This window comes from Staurois parvus, unplaced genomic scaffold (genome assembly GCF_062004578.1).
Source record: "Staurois parvus isolate SC_StPar_1 unplaced genomic scaffold, SC_StPar_1.0 ptg001345l, whole genome shotgun sequence".
In the NCBI taxonomy this organism is placed as follows: Eukaryota; Metazoa; Chordata; class Amphibia; order Anura; family Ranidae; genus Staurois; species Staurois parvus.
The window spans coordinates 98,864-120,369 of record NW_028319141.1 but is presented as its reverse complement, the minus strand read 5'-3'; the positions used below and the strand labels follow the sequence as shown (position 1 = coordinate 120,369).

Here is a 21,506-nt window from a genome sequence, read left to right as displayed (position 1 = left end):
TAAAGGCTGTAAAAGCAATAATTTCTCCTTCTCTCCGGCTGCATTCCTGCAGCCATTGAGAAATACTGTGAGAGCTGTAATTGGTCACAGCTTGTCACATGGTACAAGTCTGTTGGGAATAGCCCTGTACCATGTGACCTCGGTGATCATTCACAGATTTCACTAGTAGTAAGCAATGATATCAGGAAGTGACATCTTGCTTACTACTATTCATGTGATCACTTGTCTTCTGTTCACTGGTCTTCCCCTGTGTAGGGAGGGGGGTGTCAGGACAAGTCTGATGATTGGAGGAGAGCAGACTGAGCTCCCAGCACAGCTACAAAACTGACCACACTGAGCTCTCATGCCTAGTGTGGTCAGGTTTAATAGGAAATCAGAGGGACTGTCAGGATCACTGGGGATCTCACACAAAGGAAGCAATACAGAGAGAAGAGGAGACGTCTTCATACAAGGACATGGGACAGCCGGCACAGATCAGGAATAGGACATGTTGGAGGAACATATTCCTTGAAGGAGAAGTTCAGGCAAAGCTCTTTTGTCTGTACTTCTCATGTGGATCAGAGGAGTGCAGTTCATTCTGAACTCCTGTGACCCGTTTTCAGGTGAAGCCCGCTGTCAGCTGACATCACTCAGCCAGTCCAGGCTGGGGAAAGATCCCGACATCAGAGTCTGGACCAGCTGCACCCTCCCCCTCCACAGCCCAGTGAGTGTGGGGGGGGGGGGGGGCAGGGCAGAGAGCGGTGACTGACAGTCACCGCTCTCTGCTCAGAACGGCTGTGAGAACTCATGGTCAGCAATCACATGATCGCTGAGTTCTCACACTTGGAGCCGGTGGGGGATGGGTGCAGCATCCACCTAGGTGCAAGGATGATTTTACAAAGTCAATAAATAAATGCCATACTTTTCTGGCCTTTAGATGGCGCTAAGTATCATAGAAACTAGAACCATCTTATTGCCAAATGTGGTATTCTCCATTTTATATCCATGGAAACCATTCACCCCGCCCAGCACAGAGCCTACTCCCTCTACTCCCCCCATCCCATTCACACAGAGGGAATGACAAGCACATTCACCGGGTGTATTGCTGTGCAATTGTTTTATGAACAGACTCCTAGATGATTACAGCTACTTATGTAGGGACATCAATTTACATATTTATTTCCCATCAGTCTCCGCCCCCGAGGAGCCTACAGTCTAAGGACCTAACTAACATTCATACATACACATACTAGGGGCCATATATAGACAGGAACCAATTACCTTCCAGCATGTCTTTGGAGTGTCGGAGGAAACCGGAGTACCCAGAGGAAACCCACGCAGGCACAGGGAGAACATGCATACTCCAGACAGTTAGGGAAGTAGTTTGAATTCAAATCAATGACATTAGAGCTGCTAGGAGGAAGTGCTAACCACTGAGCCACTGTGCTGCAGAATGTTTCTATAAAGGTGGGAAGTATGTAGCAGTGAATAGACCTCCCAGCAATGTTATTACCAGGCTGCAGCTAGGGGGCGCTCTAATGTGTACAGTGTGACCCCAGCAGAGTGATCCCATCTAGCCCACATTAACCCTCTCACTGCCAGAGCTGTTTCTGCATTTTTCTTTTGCGTACATATTAAACCGCAGACTTTGGGCCTGAAGATTAGTTAAACCCCCCAAACATATATATCATGAAATCAGAGGCCCTGGAGAATACAATGGTGATAGTTTCGAATTTTTGAGAATAAAAATACATTATTTTACCAATTTGTTAGTAAAATATAAAAGATGAGGTTGTGCCAAGTCAATAGATACCCAACATGTCCAGCCCTAAAATGGGGCGTGCCACTGAGATGATGAAAAACGTTTTATATATATATATATATACTGAACAAAAAATAAGAGGTACACTTTGAAAACCCATCAGATCTCAATGGGGAAAACTCTCTTGCTGAATATGTAGACTGATATGGACAAGGCAATGTAAGGATGCCCCATCGTTTGAAGGAAATTAAACTGATTGATCTACAGAGGACTGAATTCAGACACCATGAAAATCAAAGTGAAAAAGTGGTGCAGCAGGCGAGTCCATTGTGCTGAAATTTAATTGCAGCAACTCAGAATGATACTCAGTAGTTTGTATGGCCCCCACGTGCTTGTATGCATGCCTGACAATGTCGGGGGAGGCTCCTAATGAGACGATGGATGGTGTCCTGGGGGATTTCCTCTGAGATCTGGACCAGGGCACCACTGAGCTCCTGGACAGTCTGAGGTGCAACCTGGCAGAGTTGGATGAACCAAAACATAACATCCCAGAGGTGTTCTATTGGATTTAGGTTTGGTGGCCATTCAATGGTGTCAATTCCTTCATCCTCCAGGAACTGCCTGCATACTCTCCCCACATGAGGCCAGACATTGTCTGCACCAGGAGGAAAACAGGGCCCACTGCACCAGGAGGAAAACAGGACCCACTGCACCAGCGTAGGGTCTGACAATGGCCTAATAGCAGTCAGGGTGCCATTGTCTAGCCTGTAGAGGTCTGTGTGTCCCTCCATGGATATGCCTCCCCAGACCATCACTGACCCACCACCAAAACAGTCATGCTGAACAATGTTATGGGCAGCATAACATTCTCCATGACTTCTCCAGACCATTTCATGTCTGTCACATGTGCTCAGGGTGAACCTGCTCTCATCTGTGAAAAGCACAGGGTGTCAGTGGTGGACCTGCCAATTCTGGGGTTCAATCGCTTCTCGGCCTTTTGGCTAAGATCAAGTGTAGTATCGACCTTGCCTTTAGGGGTGTCCCTGCTTCCAGCTAGGACGTTGAGAACCACTTGCATCTATCCCAGCCGTTTGGTCTGTGTGGGGTACCCTCTACTCGGCCTGGTAGGATCGTCGATTCAATTTGGCTTCACCTGCTTGCTGCTATTGGGTTTGAGGCTTAGCCCCCACACAGAACGAGTTTGTGATCTTCCCCCCCCCTCCCCACTCTTTGTTACTACCTCCGGGCAGTAGTCGCCAAACAGCCTAAGCGAGAGTGAAGACGCCGAGGAAGAAGGAGAAGGAACCCGCTCAACACCCTTGGGAAGCCTTCCTGAGCAAACCTCGGCAAGATGGGGAAGAAAACAACGAACAAGAAAACGCCAACCGCCGCTCCAGCCAAGACCCCGGGAGAAGCCCCCTCCACCTCCACCTCCACCTCAGAACGCTCCGGCCCTGCAGAAGGACTCCCCTCCCTGGAGCCCTGGATGAAGCAGACAGTCGTGCTGCGGCTCAAGGAAGTGGAAGGCAGAGTCCCGGAGATGACCCCGGAAGTCTTCGGCAAGAAAATGATCCTCAATCAGGGATTCAGCAAGGCAGAGACCCTGTCGGTGCAGTCCTTTGTGAGAGGTATTTTCTATATAACCTTTGTTTCGTTACAGGTTTGCAGAAGATACTGGGAGATGGTGAAGACCTCTGGGCCCGATTCCCCTTTCCGCAACTTTGTTGCGAACTCTCCCATTCAAAGGGATGAAAGGCGGATTACGGTGTCTATGAGAAACCCTCACGTCCCCGGAAGAGATATCGCCACCTATCTCCAGAGGTTCTGCGTCGTGTTGAAGGACCCAGTCCGGATACTAGATGCTAACGGCTTCTGGACAGGTAAGTGGGCCGTGTTTTGCAGGTTGCTGAGAGATCGACCCGCTGGAGACCTCCAACACCTGCAACAGTGCTTCTCCCTGGGAGCATCCGCAGGACTCCTACACTACCCGGATCAACCCCAGTCATGCCGCAGGTGCGGACAGCCGGGACACGAGGGTAAGGATTGCCATGTGCTCTCTTGTAGGTTCTGCCGGGCTGCAACCATGAGACCAAGGATTGCCAGAGGTCCAAAACCTGCAACCTTTGTGGACGGTCAGAGCACGTCTACAAGGACTGCCCCGAGAGAAGCAGAACGTATGCGGGGCCCCTGAGCAAGGGCCCCACTAAACCAGCGCCGGTCGGAGCCAGATCTCTCCACCGACTTAAGTGAGGTCCTCAATGAGGTCCTCAACCAGATTGGACTGAGCCAAGACATCGGTCAGGCTGCAGAGGCCCCCCCCTCTCCAGGGGAGGTAAGTACAGCCCCTGCCAACTAACCCCTTCATCTCCTTCCCATGATGGCTGAGATATCTATCTATTCCATTAATGTGAGGAGCATCAAGGATGCGTCTAGGAGGCAGACTGTGCTGACCTTTCTTTCCACACAGCAGAGTGATGTCTACATGCTTCAGGAGTGCGCCCTTCCCCCTCTGAGGAGGTAAACTCATTTGTCCTCCCAGTGGACCCACGGTCCCTCCTACTGGTCTGGGGGTGGCGATTGCAAGTCTGCAGGGGTAGCGGTTCTTATCAGGGGGGGTCGTTTCACTGTTGACTCCGTCCATGAGCTCGTCTGTGGCCGCCTTTTGGTCATAGACGGCTCGTGGGCGGGAGAGCCAGTTAGGCTCATCAACGTGTACGCCTCCCCGGAGAAGAACGCGCAGCTGGAGCTTTTCCAAACCCTGCGGACGCAACTTGTCACAATGAGAACAGTAGTAATCGGCGGTGATTTTAACTGTCCGATAGAGGAGGATGGGCGCAGCTCCAGCATGTACGCTAAACTCGACACCACCTCGAAGCTGCTCCGGGAGGTGATTGCGGAGGCTTCCCTGCAGGACGCCGTGGGATCCGTGGGGCGCGGTTCTGTGAACTACTCATGGAGCCGCCCCGACGGACCTGTGCGTTCCAGGATTGACTTTGTGCTCACCTCTAGGGCAGTCAGGCACCGCGGGTTCTCCATGGTTCCCTGCTTTTTCTCTGACCACAGGGCCATTCACTTTCGGGGTGACCTGGGAGAGGGCTTTGCCCCCGGCCCGGGCTCCTGGAAGCTGAATTACACCCTGCTGGACGATGAGGAACTGCTGGAGGAGCTCAGGGAAACCTACGGTGCCTGGCAGGAGGAGAAGTCTTTCTTTCCCAAGGTAAGCGACTGGTGGGAGTTTGTGAAAGTCAAGCTGCGCAGCTTCTTTCAGGCCAGGGGACGCCAGCAAGTGTGTGCCAGGAGGAGGGAACTCAGGAGGCTGCAGCGTCAGCTGCAGTCCCTGCAGGACCTTCATCACTGTGGCTGGGACGTGAGGCAAGACCTGGAGGACACCAAGAAGAGCTTGAAAAAGCACTTTGAGGAAGAATCCAGGCACATTGTCTTCCGTGCCAAGGTGGAGCATCTCGAGAAAGGTGAGAAGTGTAACTCTTTCTTTTTCAGGAAACTCCACTCAGGACACACACCCCTGTCGGAGCTGCGTGACAAGACTGGAACACTCCAGAAGGGGAAGGAGGCCGTGATGGACGTGGTCAGCGACTACTACTCCGACCTCTACTCCCCCAAAGAAACAAACTCGGAAGCGGCCGACAGGTTCTTGTCAGGTATCTCTAACGCTATTGATCCTGCAGGTTTGTCGGCCACCAACGCCCCCTTGACGTTGGAGGAGCTGCACTCTGCCGCTAAATCCTTTAGGCGGGGCAGGACCCTGGGCTGCGACGGTCTCCCAGCAGAGCTCTATGTAGCGCTGTGGGATCTCGTGGGCCCGGATCTGCTCGAGCTGTACTAGGAGATGGTGGTGGAGGGCAAGATGCCTCCTTCATTGAGGGAGGGAATGATCACGATCCTGTACAAGCGTAAGGGGGAGAGATGTGACTTGAAAAATTGGCGTCCCATCTCTCTCCTGAACGTGGACTACAAGATCCTCGCCAAAGTCATGGCGAACAGGCTGAAGGCTGTTATCGGACAGATCATCAACCCGGATCAGACTTGCAGCATTCCTGGCCGCAGGATTGCGGACAGCCTAGCGCTTGTCCGGGACATGGTCCAATACATCAAGGACCACCGTGTGCACGCGGCCCTGGTCAGTCTTGATCAGGAAAAGGCCTTTGACCGTGTCTCCCATGGGTTTATGTGCAGAGCCCTGCGCAGGTTTGGTCTCGGGGAAATGTTTTGTTCGTATGTGGATATGATGTATAACGGCATTTGTAGTTCCGTGCAGGTGAACGGCTGGAAGACTGACCCCTTCCCGGTCCTCTCCGGGGTCAGACAAGGCTGTCCTCTCTCACCTCTGCTTTTTGTTTGCTGTATAGAGCTCTTCGCCGAATGCATCAGACGGAATCCAGAGATCGGGGGAATCACCGCACCGGGACCAGACAGACGGGAAGTGAAGTGCTCGCTCTACATGGACGAAGTGACGGTGTTCTGTGCCAACCAGCGCTCCATCGACCTGCTCGTCCAGACCTGCGAGGACTTCAGCCAAGCTTCGGGGGCAAAGGTCAACTGCGGGAAGTCGGAAGTCATGCTCTTCGGAAAGTGGTTCCTGCCTTCTTCTGCATCCATGCCCTTTGGCATCAAGACAGACTTCATGAAAATTTTGGGAGTTTGGTTTGGTGCCGAGGGCGCAGCCCTGAAGTCTTGGGAGGAGAGACTGGCCAAAATGCGTCAGAAATTTGGACTTTGGAGCCTCAGAGACCTCTCCATCGAAGGGAAGACACTGGTACTCCGCAGCGAGATTCTCCCTGTGTTGCAGTACCTCGCCCAGGCCTGGCCCCCACGGGTCAACACCTGTAAGGCCATCACCAGGGCGGTGTTTCACTTCATCTGGGGCTCCAAGATGGACAGAGTGAAGCGGGCAGTCATGTTCAAGGAACCCCTCAAGGGTGGTAAGGGCATGCCCGACATCGCCACCCAACTGAGGGTGTTCTTTGCTTGCAACTGCATCCGCAGAACTTTTCCCAAACGGATTATGGACTCTGGCGGGAACGCAATGTCGCGCTTCTTCCTGTTGCCTCTCTGGAGGTCCCTCGGGTGGGACACTTGGGACAGTTCCATCCCCTACAACTGGGACACTCCTTGGTACTACTTGGATACCTTCAAGTTCATCAGGGAGCAGGGGCTGCAGGGAGTCAAGCCTGACTTGTGGAAACCAAAGACCATTTACAAGCTGATCAGAGCAAGCAACATTTTGGAGTCGGTTCCAGGCCTGCCTTCAGACACCTGCAAGGTGGTCTGGAGGAATGTTTCTTCCAACATTCTCACCAACAGGCACAAAGACCTGGCATGGATGGCAATCCAAGGGGGGTTGCCTCTCAGGACATTTATGCATGCCAGGAACCTGAGCAGATACAGACACTGCCCCTTCTGCATCATCCATGAGGAAACGTCTCACCACGTTTTCTGGGAGTGCTCATTTGCTCAGGCCCTGTTGGGGGCCCTGGAACCTGAACTCAAGGACTTTGTACCACAGACAGCCATCACTCACTTTGGGGTGTTGAATGGACTGTTCTGTGGAACCTTTTCTCTGGAGGACATTGACGGCGCCTGGCGGGTGCTGTGTTGTTTTAAGGACGCTTTATGGTGCGCCAGAAAGCGCCTCATCCACCAGCGGGAGAGGATGTCCATTGAGGACTGCCGCAGACTGATCCTCAGTCTGCTCAGAGACTATTCCTTGATGGACTTTAAGGAGGAAGAGGACGTCTGAAGATTTCCCCTTCCCCCTACTCCCCCTTGCGTGTCTTTGTCCCTTCAATAAAGCTTCGGGCCTGTGTTTCCCCCTTTCTTCCCCTCCCCCCCACACACCCGATGCTTATTGTAGATTGTGACTTTCGGTTTTTCGTTTTCTGCATGACATCGTGACATTAGGAAAAGTATTGTGTATTAGGATGCTGTGGTTTTTGGGGTAAGCGGCGTTATGCATGACGTGGTGGTCCGGGGGATTCATCCTCTGCACATCACGTCAGGCATCATACCGCTGAGCGAATGTATTTATTTCTGAATGTATTTATCGTATGCTTGGAACTGTATTGCAATGTGGTGCGCTGCGTCGCAGTACAGGGTGAGATGTACCCCGATTACAAGTATCATGTTGTTTTTGATGCTTCTGCAATAAAAGTATCTTTTCAATCAAAAATGGGTGCGAGGTTTCCCGCACCTGCACCCGCCGGAGATAAAGAGAGCAAGGCCCGTGTCAAGAGGGCGTGCCTCGTTGCCCGGGCAACACAGTGCTGGGCTGGACGTTGCCAGGACAACAGGGAGCCGACGCAGGATTCTCCCAGGTGTTTTGTCTGCTGCGAAGCTGCTGGGAGGTCTGCACTGAGGCGAGACCCCCGCAGCCACTCTGCATAATACTCTGGGGATACCAGGATTATTAGCCGCTGAACACTCTGCTAATACTCGGGGCTCAGGAGGAGTACCCGCTGCTACACTGCCTAATACTGTGAGGCCAGGATTGCAAGTGTTGCAGTGTGCTGTAGAAGTGGACCCTCTGCTGTGTGCTGATAAGTGTCGCCCCCTGTTGTAGGCCGCTGTGAGCCAGAAAAACCCCTGCCGGAACTGTGAGTGTTTGTGCCCCTGTTTTCCTCCCCTGTATGGAAGGGCTGTGAACTCTCCCTCCTTTCCCTTCCCTGCCTGGATTACAATTTAACAGAGACTCTAAGTTTGCCCTTCTTGGGGCCAAATTACAATTTTTTGGGGAGCCATCCCTGCTCTTCCCCTGCCCTGAGAACTTGGACGCTACCTTCATACCTAAATTGAGTGACTGTCCTAATTCAAGAAAGCTTTGTGTGTTTATCATCTGCTATGTGTGTTTGGTCCTGCCTACGCTCCATCACAGCAGAGTTACCACCCTTACAACCTAGGGGGGACAGATGAAGTATTGGACCAATGCTTCAACCACCTAGGTAAGTTGCAGTAGTGGAAACAAAAACAAGGCCGACTTAGATAAGAAACTACAGTCCGGCCAATATTAAGCAGTCAAATTAGCCTACAGCTATGGTCAGCATGATTGTACAGAAGGTAAATCACCAAACACATTGAAGGTACTTACAGTGGACCTGAGGGGGAGACCACTCCTCCCTCTGCTCTTCCTCCAGCTCACCCTCTTCCAATATGGCTGGAGCTACACAAACAACAAGAAAGAACAAAACCAACACATTGCAAACATCAAATTGACATAATGCACACAGAGAACAGGCAAGCACATCCAAGGCACTTACAGTGAGCTGGAGGTGAAGGGGCCTCCTGGTGCAGTCCAAATTCTGGAGGTGGCTGGTGGGCCTCCTCTTCCTCCAGAGAAAACCTTGCTTGAACTACACAAACAAGAAGGACAATAATAACCCCTTTGAGAGAGCCAAGGACAACAAGGAACACAGAGAACAGACAAGCACATTCAATGAACTCACAGTGTGCCTCAGAAGAGGTATCCTCCTCCTCTTCCTCTTCCAACATGGCTGGTGCTACATAAACAACAAGATAGAACAGAACACATTGCAGACATCAAAGTTACATAATGCACAGAGAGAATAGGCAAGCACATCCAAGACACTTACAGTGAGCTGGAGGTGAGGGAGTCTCCGGCAGAACAGGCGACCGTGGAGACGGGGTGGTGGTGCCGCCGCTGCTGCCGCTTCCTCCTCCTCCTCCACTGGAGGCAACCTTGCTGGTACTACACAAACAAGAAAGAACAACAACAACAACCCCTTTGAGAGAGCCAAGGACAACAAGGAACACAGAGAACAGACAAGCACATTCAATGCACTTACAGTGAGCCTGAGAGGATGTGCCCTCCTCCTCCTCATCCCCCTCTTCCAACATAGCTGGTGTTACATAAACAACAAGATAGAGCACAACAAACACATTGCACATATCAAAGTTACATAATGCACACAGAGCACAGCCAATCACATTCAAGGCACTTACGGTGGCCCTCCTCTTCACTCTCTTGTTCTACAAAAAGAATAACACAGAATTGGAACATTACTAACCTAAAAACATGGCAGAAGATTTCTCATAAACGTGTGCCAAAGCTAGGGCCCCAGGGCTGAATGACAACTGTCCATTTCCTGGTGTCAGGCCACACATACAGGCACAATTGCGTTCGTGTCCCTAATTTGTTATGTTTTGACTTTGGATGTACATCCACTGGGGCAGACTGCATCCTTTTCCACAACTTTGTCCACTGCACTACAGCAGATAGCAAGTCATGGTAGGAGGATGATTTGTTAAGCTTGTTGATCATGTATTTGCTATGCAATGACATGATCACAATGTCAATTTAGATATTAGGAACTCTTGGAAGTCCTAATGGGATTGGACCACACTTATCACATGGTATTTGGACCAATCACAGCACCCTGGTCAATATGATTGGCTGCAGACTATATATACCAGATCACCAAAAAGGCCACATGGCAGTAATGTAAGCAAGTCAAGACAATGTTAAACATTTCCGTTACAATGATTCCCAATGTAAGGACATGGCAAGATTGTCAGGATTACTAACCCAAAATCCCCCCAGATGTGCCCTCTCTATAATACTGTATTCATGTGTTAATGTTTTAATAATAACGTACTATGCATTGTAGAATATTTCTCATGTTCTGTCATCTTATGGGGCCTCACCAAATGAGATAGGCTGTACATCATGGAGTTGCATTTTAGTCCAAAATATTCCATAATTTGGATACTCTGCAACTTTCAAACAGCATACATAACATACACATATCGTAATTTAATGGGTCCAAAAAAGTACAATTCTGTCAAGTGTAAAAACAAAATGTTATGATTGCGATTTTGATGGGATATGTTTGTGAACATCTAAGCCAGAATGTTTTTAGGCAAAAATCTTGCATCACAAACAAACAGCCATTGGGGATCAAATGACACCAAACACAGCTCTATTAGTGATTAACAAATGGTTCTTGGCACGGTCCCCCCCCCTCCAGCCTGCTGTCCCTTCCTCCCCCCTCGCTCTCCTTTCATCATCCCCCCTCCCTTCCCCCTTGCAGATTCCTATGGTCCTGCACAAGCCTACATCAAAGGCTGTTCAGGATGGGAGGAAACACCCCCTGTGGTGCGGGTAGCACCTCTCCTCAGAAAAGTTGCCAAGGAGTCAGCCACCCCGCTGGGCCCGCACAGCACAGGCCGCCGGGTTGTCCCTGCATGTTCCCCGGTGGGAACAGCACGGGCACGAGGCTTCCCGCGATCTGCGCCCGCTGGAGACAATGGTCATGCTCCCTGAGCATGGCCCGAGTGAGCGGGGCGTGCCTTGTTGCCCCGGTGACCCGATGCTGGGCTGGCCATTGCCAGGGCAACTGGGAAGCGTCCTGCTCTGGCTTAAGAAGACTCAAGCAGGACCTAGTCCACTGTTGGTCCCCTGTACGTTGCCATGAGCAGCTGTTGTAAGGTCTGAGCTGAGGCCATACCTCCCCAGCTCCAAGAACCCGCTGAGTACTCTGCTGATACCTGGGGGGCTAGAGGCACTTGCTATCCGTTGTGTGCGAGGGTACTCCTGCTTGCTACCTGCTGTGTGCCCAAGGATAATCCTGCCTAAACCGTGAGTGCCCCAATCCTCCTGTCTGAACACCCCCCCTCCTGGATCCCCTGAATTTCCCCTGCCTGGACTGTCCCATGGAACTCTCATACATTTTTTGCCTGGATTGCCCTATTGAACCTCCCTATTACTTTTGCCGGAGCTGCCTGCTTGGATTAATAGTTACTTGGCCCATCGCTACACAAATTGCCCTATCATGGGCTGAATTACAATTGTTTTGAGCTACTCCCCTCTCCTCCCCCTTTTTGGGTCCCCGGATGCTAAATTCCTACCCTGATTGAGTGCTTTCCATATAACAATAAAACTTGGTGTGTTTAGCATCCTCCGTGTGTGTTCTGTCCTGCCTACGCTTCCGTCAGTTATCATGTCATTTACAAGCAATGTGTGTGGCATGAATGTACAATTGACAGTCAATGGAGATCAGTGTGGAGATGGCAACAATGGCAAGGTCATGAGGTCCAAGCTTCCAGAGCTTGTGCTTACCTTCCACAATGCGGAGTCTCTGCAGGGGATGCCCCGCCTGTGGTTGGCAGAAGAGGACGGTGGCTGTCCTCCTGTGAGGCTTTTTTGCCAAGCAGACCACTGCCTGGCACCCATCAGCTGTGGCTAGAACAAGTCAACAAAGACAACATTATTGCCAAACAAATTCAGATTGAATGTATCAAAACATTTTTCACAATACAAAAATGAAAGTAAAGTTTTTAATAATAACTTGACTTACCAGAGATTCTGCGGGCCACTTTTTTAAAAAATTGCGGGTTGCGCCGCTTAACATCGCTCCAGCTGTGCTGAATTTGTAGCACAGTAGTGCGATGATGGAATCTCTGCCACAGCCGATGTTTGATGTGGCGCACGATGGTCTGCTTGGCAAAATTCGAGCAGCCACGATCATACTTGCGTAACAGCATAATCTGTGGATGACAAAAAAAGGTCAAGAATTTAAATGTGAGAGGTTTGTGTAATCAAACATACCAAATATCCCACACAAAGCAGGGGATAATTGTATCAAAAGGCAAGCTAAAACATGAACTATATCTACATGTGTGTGTGTATACACATACATACATACATACAGTATAATTGTATTGTATTGTTATTTTCAATGCATTCTCACCTGAGCAATGCATAATTGTGGGCAGAATTGCAAAATTGTTGCTGCACTTCTAAATTGTGCTCAATGGTCTTTAAATATGCATTGTGCTTTTGGGTGCCATTCATTGTTAATGGCACCCCAAGTGCTGTTAGCAAACATGCATTTTGCTGCACATTTTAGCATTTACCAAATATGCTAGGCACGCACCTAAATGAGCATTGAAAGAAAACACAACACTCCATGGGCACAAAAGTTCAATTTTTGCTTTGTTGGACATTTTATTGTTCATTGTGGTGTATTTTGTAATCAACATTTTTGGAGCTTTTTGGTCATCAGATATGTTTGTAAAATGTGGGTTGAAATTTGGATGTGCATGTTTGTCTTGTTTGAGCCTGTATTTTGGATTCTTTTGTATCAGCATTTTTGTGTGTGTTCTGGCAACACATGCCAAATGCATGTCATTTTGGCTGGGACATTATTTGGTTAATTTTCACCACAAAGTTGAATGCAGATGTGCAGTTTGCCAAAGTATGCGTAAAAAATAACACCAAAAATTACAACCAAAATACACTTTCCACAAATGCAAAGACACATTCTTTGACCCAAAAAAACGCCTTGTAAAATCACCTGTGGCCAAGTGTGCACTCAAGTGCCTAAGGCAACACAGGTTGTGTTGTATCCATCTCTGCATTGTGTTTGGCGTTGTTTTAGCACTTGTTTTTTGACACAAGTTTTTGATGTCTTTTTTCTGCCTTATTGTTTTCATTTTTGTTGCTCGGCAGATTTTAAACAGCAAAACGCAGACAACATGAAATACGTTCTTGTCTGCAGTGTTTCCATTTAAGTATTTTGACAAAAACATAACACTTTTGGAGTTCCAGAAAGGCTCTGACCTTTTCCAAAAAATCAAGCCATGTGAAAATGCACATGTGTAAACATGTCCCATAGGAAATCATCTTAAAGCGGAGCTCCATCCAAAAGGGGAAGTTCTGCTTTAAGGACTGCTCCCCGTTCCCCCTTAAGGATTGGCACCCTTGGGGAGTGGGTCCCCAAATTTGACAGGCACACTCTCCCACTTCTGGTACGATCGCCTAGATGTTTGGAAACGGAAGGTGTCCTCCCTGCTTTTTAAAAGTCAGCAGCTACAGTTTTTGTAGCTGATGACTGTTATTTTTTGATAGGTTGAGTGTAAATCCACTTTAAATGTCCTATACAGCATTTCTGACAAACGTGGCTCAAGATATGGTGTGGCCCTAGGGTCAATGTGTGTTTAGAATACTTCCCAAATGCACATACAAAAACACTCCATCCAAATGCATGTTCCATGTCTATAGCATGTTAAACAGAAGAAAAATGCAGTTACAGAATGTTAACATGCCAAGTAAAAGTAGACAAAATACACATTTTTATTGTGGCTTCACATACATGCATTGTGGTCTAACACCGCACTCCTGGGCAAATCACATGCAATTTGTGTGCGTTGCAATTTGAGACAAACATTTTGCAAGGCTCAAATTGCACCGCATCCGGGCCAAAAAGGTGCAGGACCCTTTTTCAGGGTATGCACATGGGTGTGAATAGGCATGCCATCCAATTTGGCAAATCGCAATACGCTTTGTGGACCAATTTTGGTGTGTTGGTAACTTCACCTAGAAAGCCGCAGCAGGTGGCATGAAGGGGTTGCGGTTGTGATGCGGTGCAGCGCTTGCACAGAAAACACTGCAAATTTCACATGGCATCTGTGTGACACCAGAATGGGCCAATATGTGGCTGACAAAGCACAGTGGTCACTGCAGATTATTTTCATTCAATCTTTTCTTTCACTGGTTTAATTCAGGTGATCAATAATCCCAGTTATCTCCGGAGATCACATGCAGCCCCTCAACCATCTACACAGATCTCTGGAAATCTATACAGATCTCCTTGAAAAAAAATCTCCTCTCTTCTCCTTGGGAAAACAAATGTCCTCCACCTCATCAACAGGGGGACAGAGAAGACTTCTCCCTGAAAACTAGAATCAGATCTGTGCTTAATAACCATACACCAATATTGCAAATGCAGTGTACTGTCCAAGGCATTACACCAGGGGGCCTCAAACGTTTTAAACAGGGGGCCAGTTCACTGTCCCTCAGCCCGTTGAGGGCCGGACTAGAGTTTAAAAACAAAACTATGGTTATCTCCTGTACTGTGTCCGCATTTGTTCAGAGACTGCGGACATACAACGGCGGTGGGAATACTGGGCCGGCCACTCTATAAGACGCATAGACATTTCCCCCCAAGTGTGTCTTATGGAGCGAAATAGTGCCCCATCATTGGTGTCAGTGGGAGGAATAGTGCCCCATCATTGGTGTCAGTGGGAGGAATAGTGCCCCATCATTGGTATCAGTGGGAGGAATACTGCCCCATCATTGGTGTCAGTGGGAGGAATAGTGCCCCATAATTGGTGTCAGTGGGAGGAATAGTGCCCCATCATTGGTGTCAGTGGGAGGAATAGTGCCCCACAATTGGTGTCAGTGGGAAGAATAGTGCCCCATCATTGGTGTCAGTGGGAGGAATAGTGCCCCATCATTGGTGTCAGTGGGAGGAATAGTGCCCCATCATTGGTGTCAGTGTGAGGAATAGTGTCCCATCATTGGTGTCAGTGGGAGGAATAGTGCCCCATCATTGGTATTAGTGGGAGGAATAGTGTCCCATCATTGGTGTCAGTGGGAGGAATAGTGCCCCATCATTGGTGTCAGTGGGAGGAATAGTGCCCCATCGTTGGTATCAGTGGGAGGAATAGTGCCCCACAATTGGTGTCAGTGGGAGGAATAGTGCCCCACAATTGGTGGCAGTGGGAGGAATAGTGCCCCATCATTGGTGTCAGTGGGAGGAATAGTGCCCCATCATTGGTATTAGTGGGAGGAATAGTGTCCCATCATTGGTGTCAGTGGGAGGAATAGTGCCCCATAATTGGTGTCAGTGGGAGGAATAGTGCCCCATCATTGGTGTCAGTGGGAGGAATAGTGCCCCACAATTGGTGTCAGTGGGGGGAAGAATAGTGCCCCATCATTGGTGTCAGTGGGGGGAGGAAAAGTGTCCCATTGCTGGTGTCAGTGGGGGGAGGAATAGTGTCCCATCGCTGGTGTCAGTGGGAGGAATAGTGCCCCATCATTGGTGTCAGAGGGGGGAGGAATAGTGCCCCATCGCTGGTGTCAGTGGGGGGAGGAATAGTGTCCCATCGCTGGTGTCAGTGGGGGGAGGAATAGTGCCCCATCGCTGGTTTCAGTGGGGGGAGGAATAGTGTCCCATCGCTGGTGTCAGGGGAGGAATAGTGCCCCATCGTTGGTGTCAGTGGGGGGAGGAATAGTGCCCCATTGCTGGTGTCAGTGGGGGGAGGAATAGTGCCCCATCGTTGGTGTCAGTGGGGGAAGGAATAGTGCCCCATCATTGGTGTCAGTGGGGGGAGGAATAGTGTCCCATTGCTGGTGTCAGTGGGGGGAGGAATAGTGCCCCATCGTTGGTGTCAGTGGGGGAAGGAATAGTGCCCCATCATTGGTGTCAGTGGGGGGAGGAATAGTGTCCCATCACTGGTGTCAGTGGGGGGAGGAATAGTGTCCCATCACTGGTGTCAGTGGGGGGAGGAATAGTGCCCCATCGCTGGTGTCAGTGGGGGGAGGAATAGTGCACCATCGCTGGTGTCAGTGGGGGGAGGAATAGTGCCCCATCGCTGGTGTCAGTGGGGGGAGGAATAGTGTCCCATCACTGGTGTCAGTGGGGGGAGGAATAGTGTCCCATCACTGGTGTCAGTGGGGGGAGGAATAGTGCCCCATCGCTGGTGTCAGTGGGGGGAGGAATAGTGCACCATCGCTGGTGTCAGTGGGGGGAGGAATAGTGCCCCATCGCTGGTGTCAGTGGGGGGAGGAATAGTGCCCCATCGTTGGTGTCAGTGGGGGGAGGAATAGTGCCCCATTGTTGGTGTCAGTGGCGGGAGGAATAGTGCCTCATCATTATCAGTGACACCAATGATGGGGCACTATTCCTCCCACTGACAGCAATGACACCTAACTAGCCGTCCCCTTTTCCAGCATGGTGCTGCTACAGCCAGCATACCTGGTTGCAGAAGTACCATCTGCATGGCACACTTACCGGGAGGTCAGCTGTCCTCTTTCCTTCACTCCGGCCTTTCTCTCCTTTGATTTTTGCGGGTCCGCTCGGCTCCGCCTCCTCGCCGGTGATTGGCCGCCTGTGTGCCTTTCCTGAGCTACAGTACTGGTGCCCAATCACCGGTGAGGAGGCGGAGCTGAGCGGCAGCGCGAACACCGAGTGAGGGAGCGGCTGGAGTGAAGGAGCAGCGCATCCTGGACTGGATTGTCATGGGACTGGGACCGGAGCCAGGTAAGAGACAGCAGCCCCCTGCCCACCCCTGTACTTGGTGTCCCCTGCCGTCGGGCCGGATGAGTGTGCTTGGCGGGCCTCTAGTGGCCCGCGGGCCGTAGTTTGAGGACCCCTGCATTACATACTAATGCATTGCACTCTAAAAATGTCAAATGCGTTATTGTGCACACTGTAATACCGTGTACACCAACACATTGCACACTGTAATACCATGTACACCAACACATTGCACACTGTAATACCGTGTACACCAACACATTGCACACTGTAATACCGTGTACACCAACACATTGCACACTGTAATACCATGTACACCAACACATTGCACACTGTAATACCGTGTACACCAACACATTGCACACTCTAATACCGTGTACACCAACACATTGCACACTGTAATACCATGTACACCAACACATTGCACACTGTAATACCGTGTACACCAACACATTGCACACTGTAATACCGTGTACACCAACACATTGCACACTGTAATACCATGTACACCAACACATTGCACACTGTAATACCATGTACACCAACACATTGCACACTGTAATACCTTGTACACCAACACATTGCACACTGTAATACCGTGTACACCAACACATTGCACACTGTAATACCATGTACACCAACACATTGCACACTGTAATACCGTGTACACCAACACATTGCACACTGTAATACCGTGTACACCAACACATTGCACACTGTAATACCGTGTACACCAACACATTGCACACTGTAATACCGTGTACACCAACACATTGCACACTGTAATACCGTGTACACCAACACATTGCACACTGTAATATCGTGTACACCAACACATTGCACACTGTAATTCCATGTACACCAACACATTGCACACTGTAATACCGTGTACACCAACACATTGCACACTGTAATACCGTGTACACCAACACATTGCACACTGTAATACCATGTACACCAACACATTGCACACTGTAATACCGTGTACACCAACACATTGCACACTGTAATACCGTGTACACCAACACATTGCACACTGTAATACCATGTACACCAACACATTGCACACTGTAATACCGTGTACACCAACACATTGCACACTGTAATACCGTGTACACCAACACATTGCACACTGTAATACCGTGTACACCAACACATTGCACACTGTAATACCGTGTACACCAACACATTGCACACTGTAATACCGTGTACACCAACACATTGCACACTGTAATATCGTGTACACCAACACATTGCACACTGTAATTCCATGTACACCAACACATTGCACACTGTAATACCGTGTACACCAACACATTGCACACTGTAATACCATGTACACCAACACATTGCACACTGTAATACCGTGTACACCAACACATTGCACACTGTAATACCGTGTACACCAACACATTGCACACTGTAATACCGTGTACACCAACACATTGCACACTGTAATACCGTGTACACCAACACATTGCACACTGTAATACCATGTACACCAACACATTGCACACTGTAATACCGTGTACACCAACACATTGCACACTGTAATACCGTGTACACCAACACATTGCACACTGTAATACCGTGTACACCAACACATTGCACACTGTAATACCGTGTACACCAACACATTGCACACTGTAATATCGTGTACACCAACACATTGCACACTGTAATTCCATGTACACCAACACATTGCACACTGTAATACCGTGTACACCAACACATTGCACACTGTAATACCATGTACACCAACACATTGCACACTGTAATACCATGTACACCAACACATTGCACACTGTAATACCATGTACACCAACACATTGCACACTGTAATGCATTATACGCAGTATACATGTACATATCTGCAAAGATTATAAATGAAGATCTAGCTGGTTAACTAGTTTTCAACCGCAGATAGCTGAATGACGGCTACACTGCGTCCGGCCAGTTCTGGGAGGGCATCATATGACGTCCTCCCAGAACACGCTCTCCTGTCCTTAGGACACAGCTGATCACATGATGTGTTAAAAGGCCAATCACAGCAGCTTTTTACCATGTGATCAGCCATGTCCAATGACACGCTGATCCCCGGGAAATGCACTTGCCGGTTCTCGACTACACTTTCCTCACGCTGTCAGAATGTGGAGAAAGTACTGTTGAGAACCAGCAGTGATCAGAGCGGGGGTCCTTAAAGCAGAACTTCCCCTTTTGGATGGAGCTCCGCTTTAAGATGATTTCCTATGGGACATGTTTACACATGTGCATTTTCACATGGCTTGATTTTTTGGAAAAGGTCAGAGCCTTTCTGGAACTCCAAAAGTGTTATGTTTTTGTCAAAATACTTAAATGGAAACACTGCAGACAAGAACATATTTCATGTTGTCTGCGTTTTGCTGTTTTAAATCTGCCGAGCAACAAAAATGAAAACAATAAGGCAGAAAAAAGACATCAAAAACTTGTGTCAAAAAACAAGTGCTAAAACAACGCCAAACCCAATGCAGAGATGGATACAACAGAATGTGGAGAGAGTACTGTTGAGAACCAGCAGTTATCAGAGCGGGGGTCGGCACAAATCATTAGGGCACTGATGATTGGTGCCCAGCAGTGCCACCCACCAGTTCCACCCACCTGTGCCCATCAGTGCAGTTCAGCAATGCGGCCTATCAGTGCTGACTATCATGACCCATCATCAGTGCCGCCTACCCGTGCCACCTCATTAGTGCTATCAGTGCCGCCTCATCAACGCACATCAGTGAAGGTGAAAAATTCCCTGTTTGCAAAATTTTAGACTAGAAACCAATAAACTGTTTTGTGTAAATTTTTCCTTTTTTTTTGCTTAAAGAGCAAAAAGTAAACCACCCAGTGGCAAGTAAAATCCACCCAAAGAAAGGTCTATTTGTGAGAAAAAAATAACAAAAATGTCATATGGGTACAATGTTGCATGACCGCGCAATTGTCAAAGTGCGACAGTACAGAAAGCGGAAATTTGGCCTTGTAAGGAATGGGATATTAGTGCCTGGTAGGCAAGTGGTTAATATCAGTGAGCCATCAATACCCCGGAGCAATGTACAGATAACCCGGAAGTAGCATGTGTACTAAGGGACATTCTGCTAGGCCCCACCCACAATCCTGCAATTACCCATCTGTTATGGCCACACTTACTATGCAAATGAGGATCATCTCCTTGGTGGAGAACTGCGATCTCGCCATGTCCAAATGCAAATGAAATAAAAGACAGATTACAACACCACAAACCTCCAACCACTCTCATCCACAAGCACTTCCGGGTGCGTGCGCACGTGATGACGCATTTCCGGAAAGACAGCTGCTCGTGCGCCTTGCTGACTGCCGCTTTTAGCGTTTTATTTGTGCGCGATCGCCTATTTCTATGTGCATATGCTGCATATTAGCTTTCACAAATTTATGTTTTTCATTCCATTTGTTAGTTATCATTGGATATTAGATATTTGTTGCCAAAGGCCCAAAATCAGCATACAGCGGGTCCTAGTTTATGACAGTTACTGGAATTTGAGAACACCAATAGCACACTGCACATTGAACACGTCCTATTCATTGGTACCTAACATGATCTTGGGGTGCAAGAGGGTTTGTTTTTTTTAAATGATCAGTTGGGACATACTTACATATGTGCGCTGTTACACGCTACATTTGAGCAGCTTATAGAGGTATACAATGTAAATGTTAGCGATGTTAATATATTGAACATGAAATGACCACCAAAAAAAAAAAATGTTCAAGCATTTAATTGATCAAAGAAATCTTCATTTATTTGGACAACAGCAACAAGTAGATACAGTCAATTTCTTTGTGTGTCACCCAAAAACATTGCAGGATTGATGTTGCTAAACTAAAACGCTGCTGCTCATAAGAGCTTACAATCTAAAGATGCTTCTAATGAACTGTGCTTTCAGCGGTTATAGCAGGAAACAAAGGGCAAGATGAATCAAGCAACATTTACATACACAATCACTTAGTATGAATATCTATTCACAAAACAGGCTACAGATCAAAATATCAATAGAACAAGACAGATGGGAAAAAAATGAACCCCTCCCACCTCTACAAATCCCTGACACATACATTTCTCAGCAGGGTTGTCAGAAAAATGCATTGGAGTCTAAATAAGCAAGCAAAATTAAAACCAGAAAATATTTTAAAAAAAACGATTGACATGTGTGAGGCTTTCAATGCAAAGAGAAAAAGCACAATCATTGTACAATACCACACTTTACAAGGCCAAATAAATGCCAACATTTCCAGCCCACTTCCAAACACAGCCTGAGTGGTGTCTGGGGCAATTCAGCACAAAATCTCTCCCCCCCAAACACAGCCTGAGTGGTGTCTGGGGCAATTCAGCACAAAATCTCTTCCCCCCCCCAAACACAGCCTGAGTGGTGTCTGGGGCAATTCAGCACAAAATCTCTTCCTCCCCAAACACAGCCTGAGTGGTGTCTGGGGCAATTCAGCACAAAATCTCTTCCCCCCCCAAACACAGCCTGAGTGGTGTCTGGGGCAATTCAGCACAAAATCTCTCCCCCCCAAACACAGCCTGAGTGGTGTCTGGGGCAATTCAGCACAAAATCTCTTCCCCCCCCAAACACAGCCTGAGTGGTGTCTGGGGCAATTCAGCACAAAATCTCTTCTTCCCCCCAAACCACACC

General features: G+C 48.7%; 2 protein-coding genes and 1 pseudogene across 4 annotated transcripts in view; 2 read left to right on the top strand and 1 right to left on the bottom strand.

Annotated features, from left to right (window-relative positions):
- LOC149436761 (uncharacterized) overlaps positions 1–21,506 on the top strand; it is a 283,632-nt gene that overhangs the window by 227,819 nt on the left and 34,307 nt on the right.
- On the top strand, positions 2,723–2,815 carry LOC149436765 (U2 spliceosomal RNA; annotated as a pseudogene).
- On the bottom strand, positions 8,349–9,647 carry LOC149436764 (uncharacterized). 3 transcript variants are annotated; one of them, XM_089661477.1, is made up of 5 exons: positions 9,559–9,645; positions 9,346–9,461; positions 9,199–9,252; positions 9,013–9,105; positions 8,349–8,915 (listed from the first exon to the last, which is right to left on the bottom strand). In XM_089661477.1, the coding sequence occupies exons 1-5, from the start codon at positions 9,608–9,610 to the stop codon at positions 8,793–8,795; spliced, it is 438 nt and encodes a 145-aa protein (XP_089517603.1). In that variant the 5' UTR covers positions 9,611–9,645; the 3' UTR covers positions 8,349–8,792. The 3 variants fall into 3 exon arrangements, with proteins under 3 accessions (XP_089517603.1, XP_089517604.1, XP_089517605.1); XM_089661478.1 differs by lacking the exon at positions 9,199–9,252 and having other exon boundaries at positions 9,559–9,647; XM_089661479.1 differs by lacking the exon at positions 9,346–9,461 and having other exon boundaries at positions 9,559–9,625.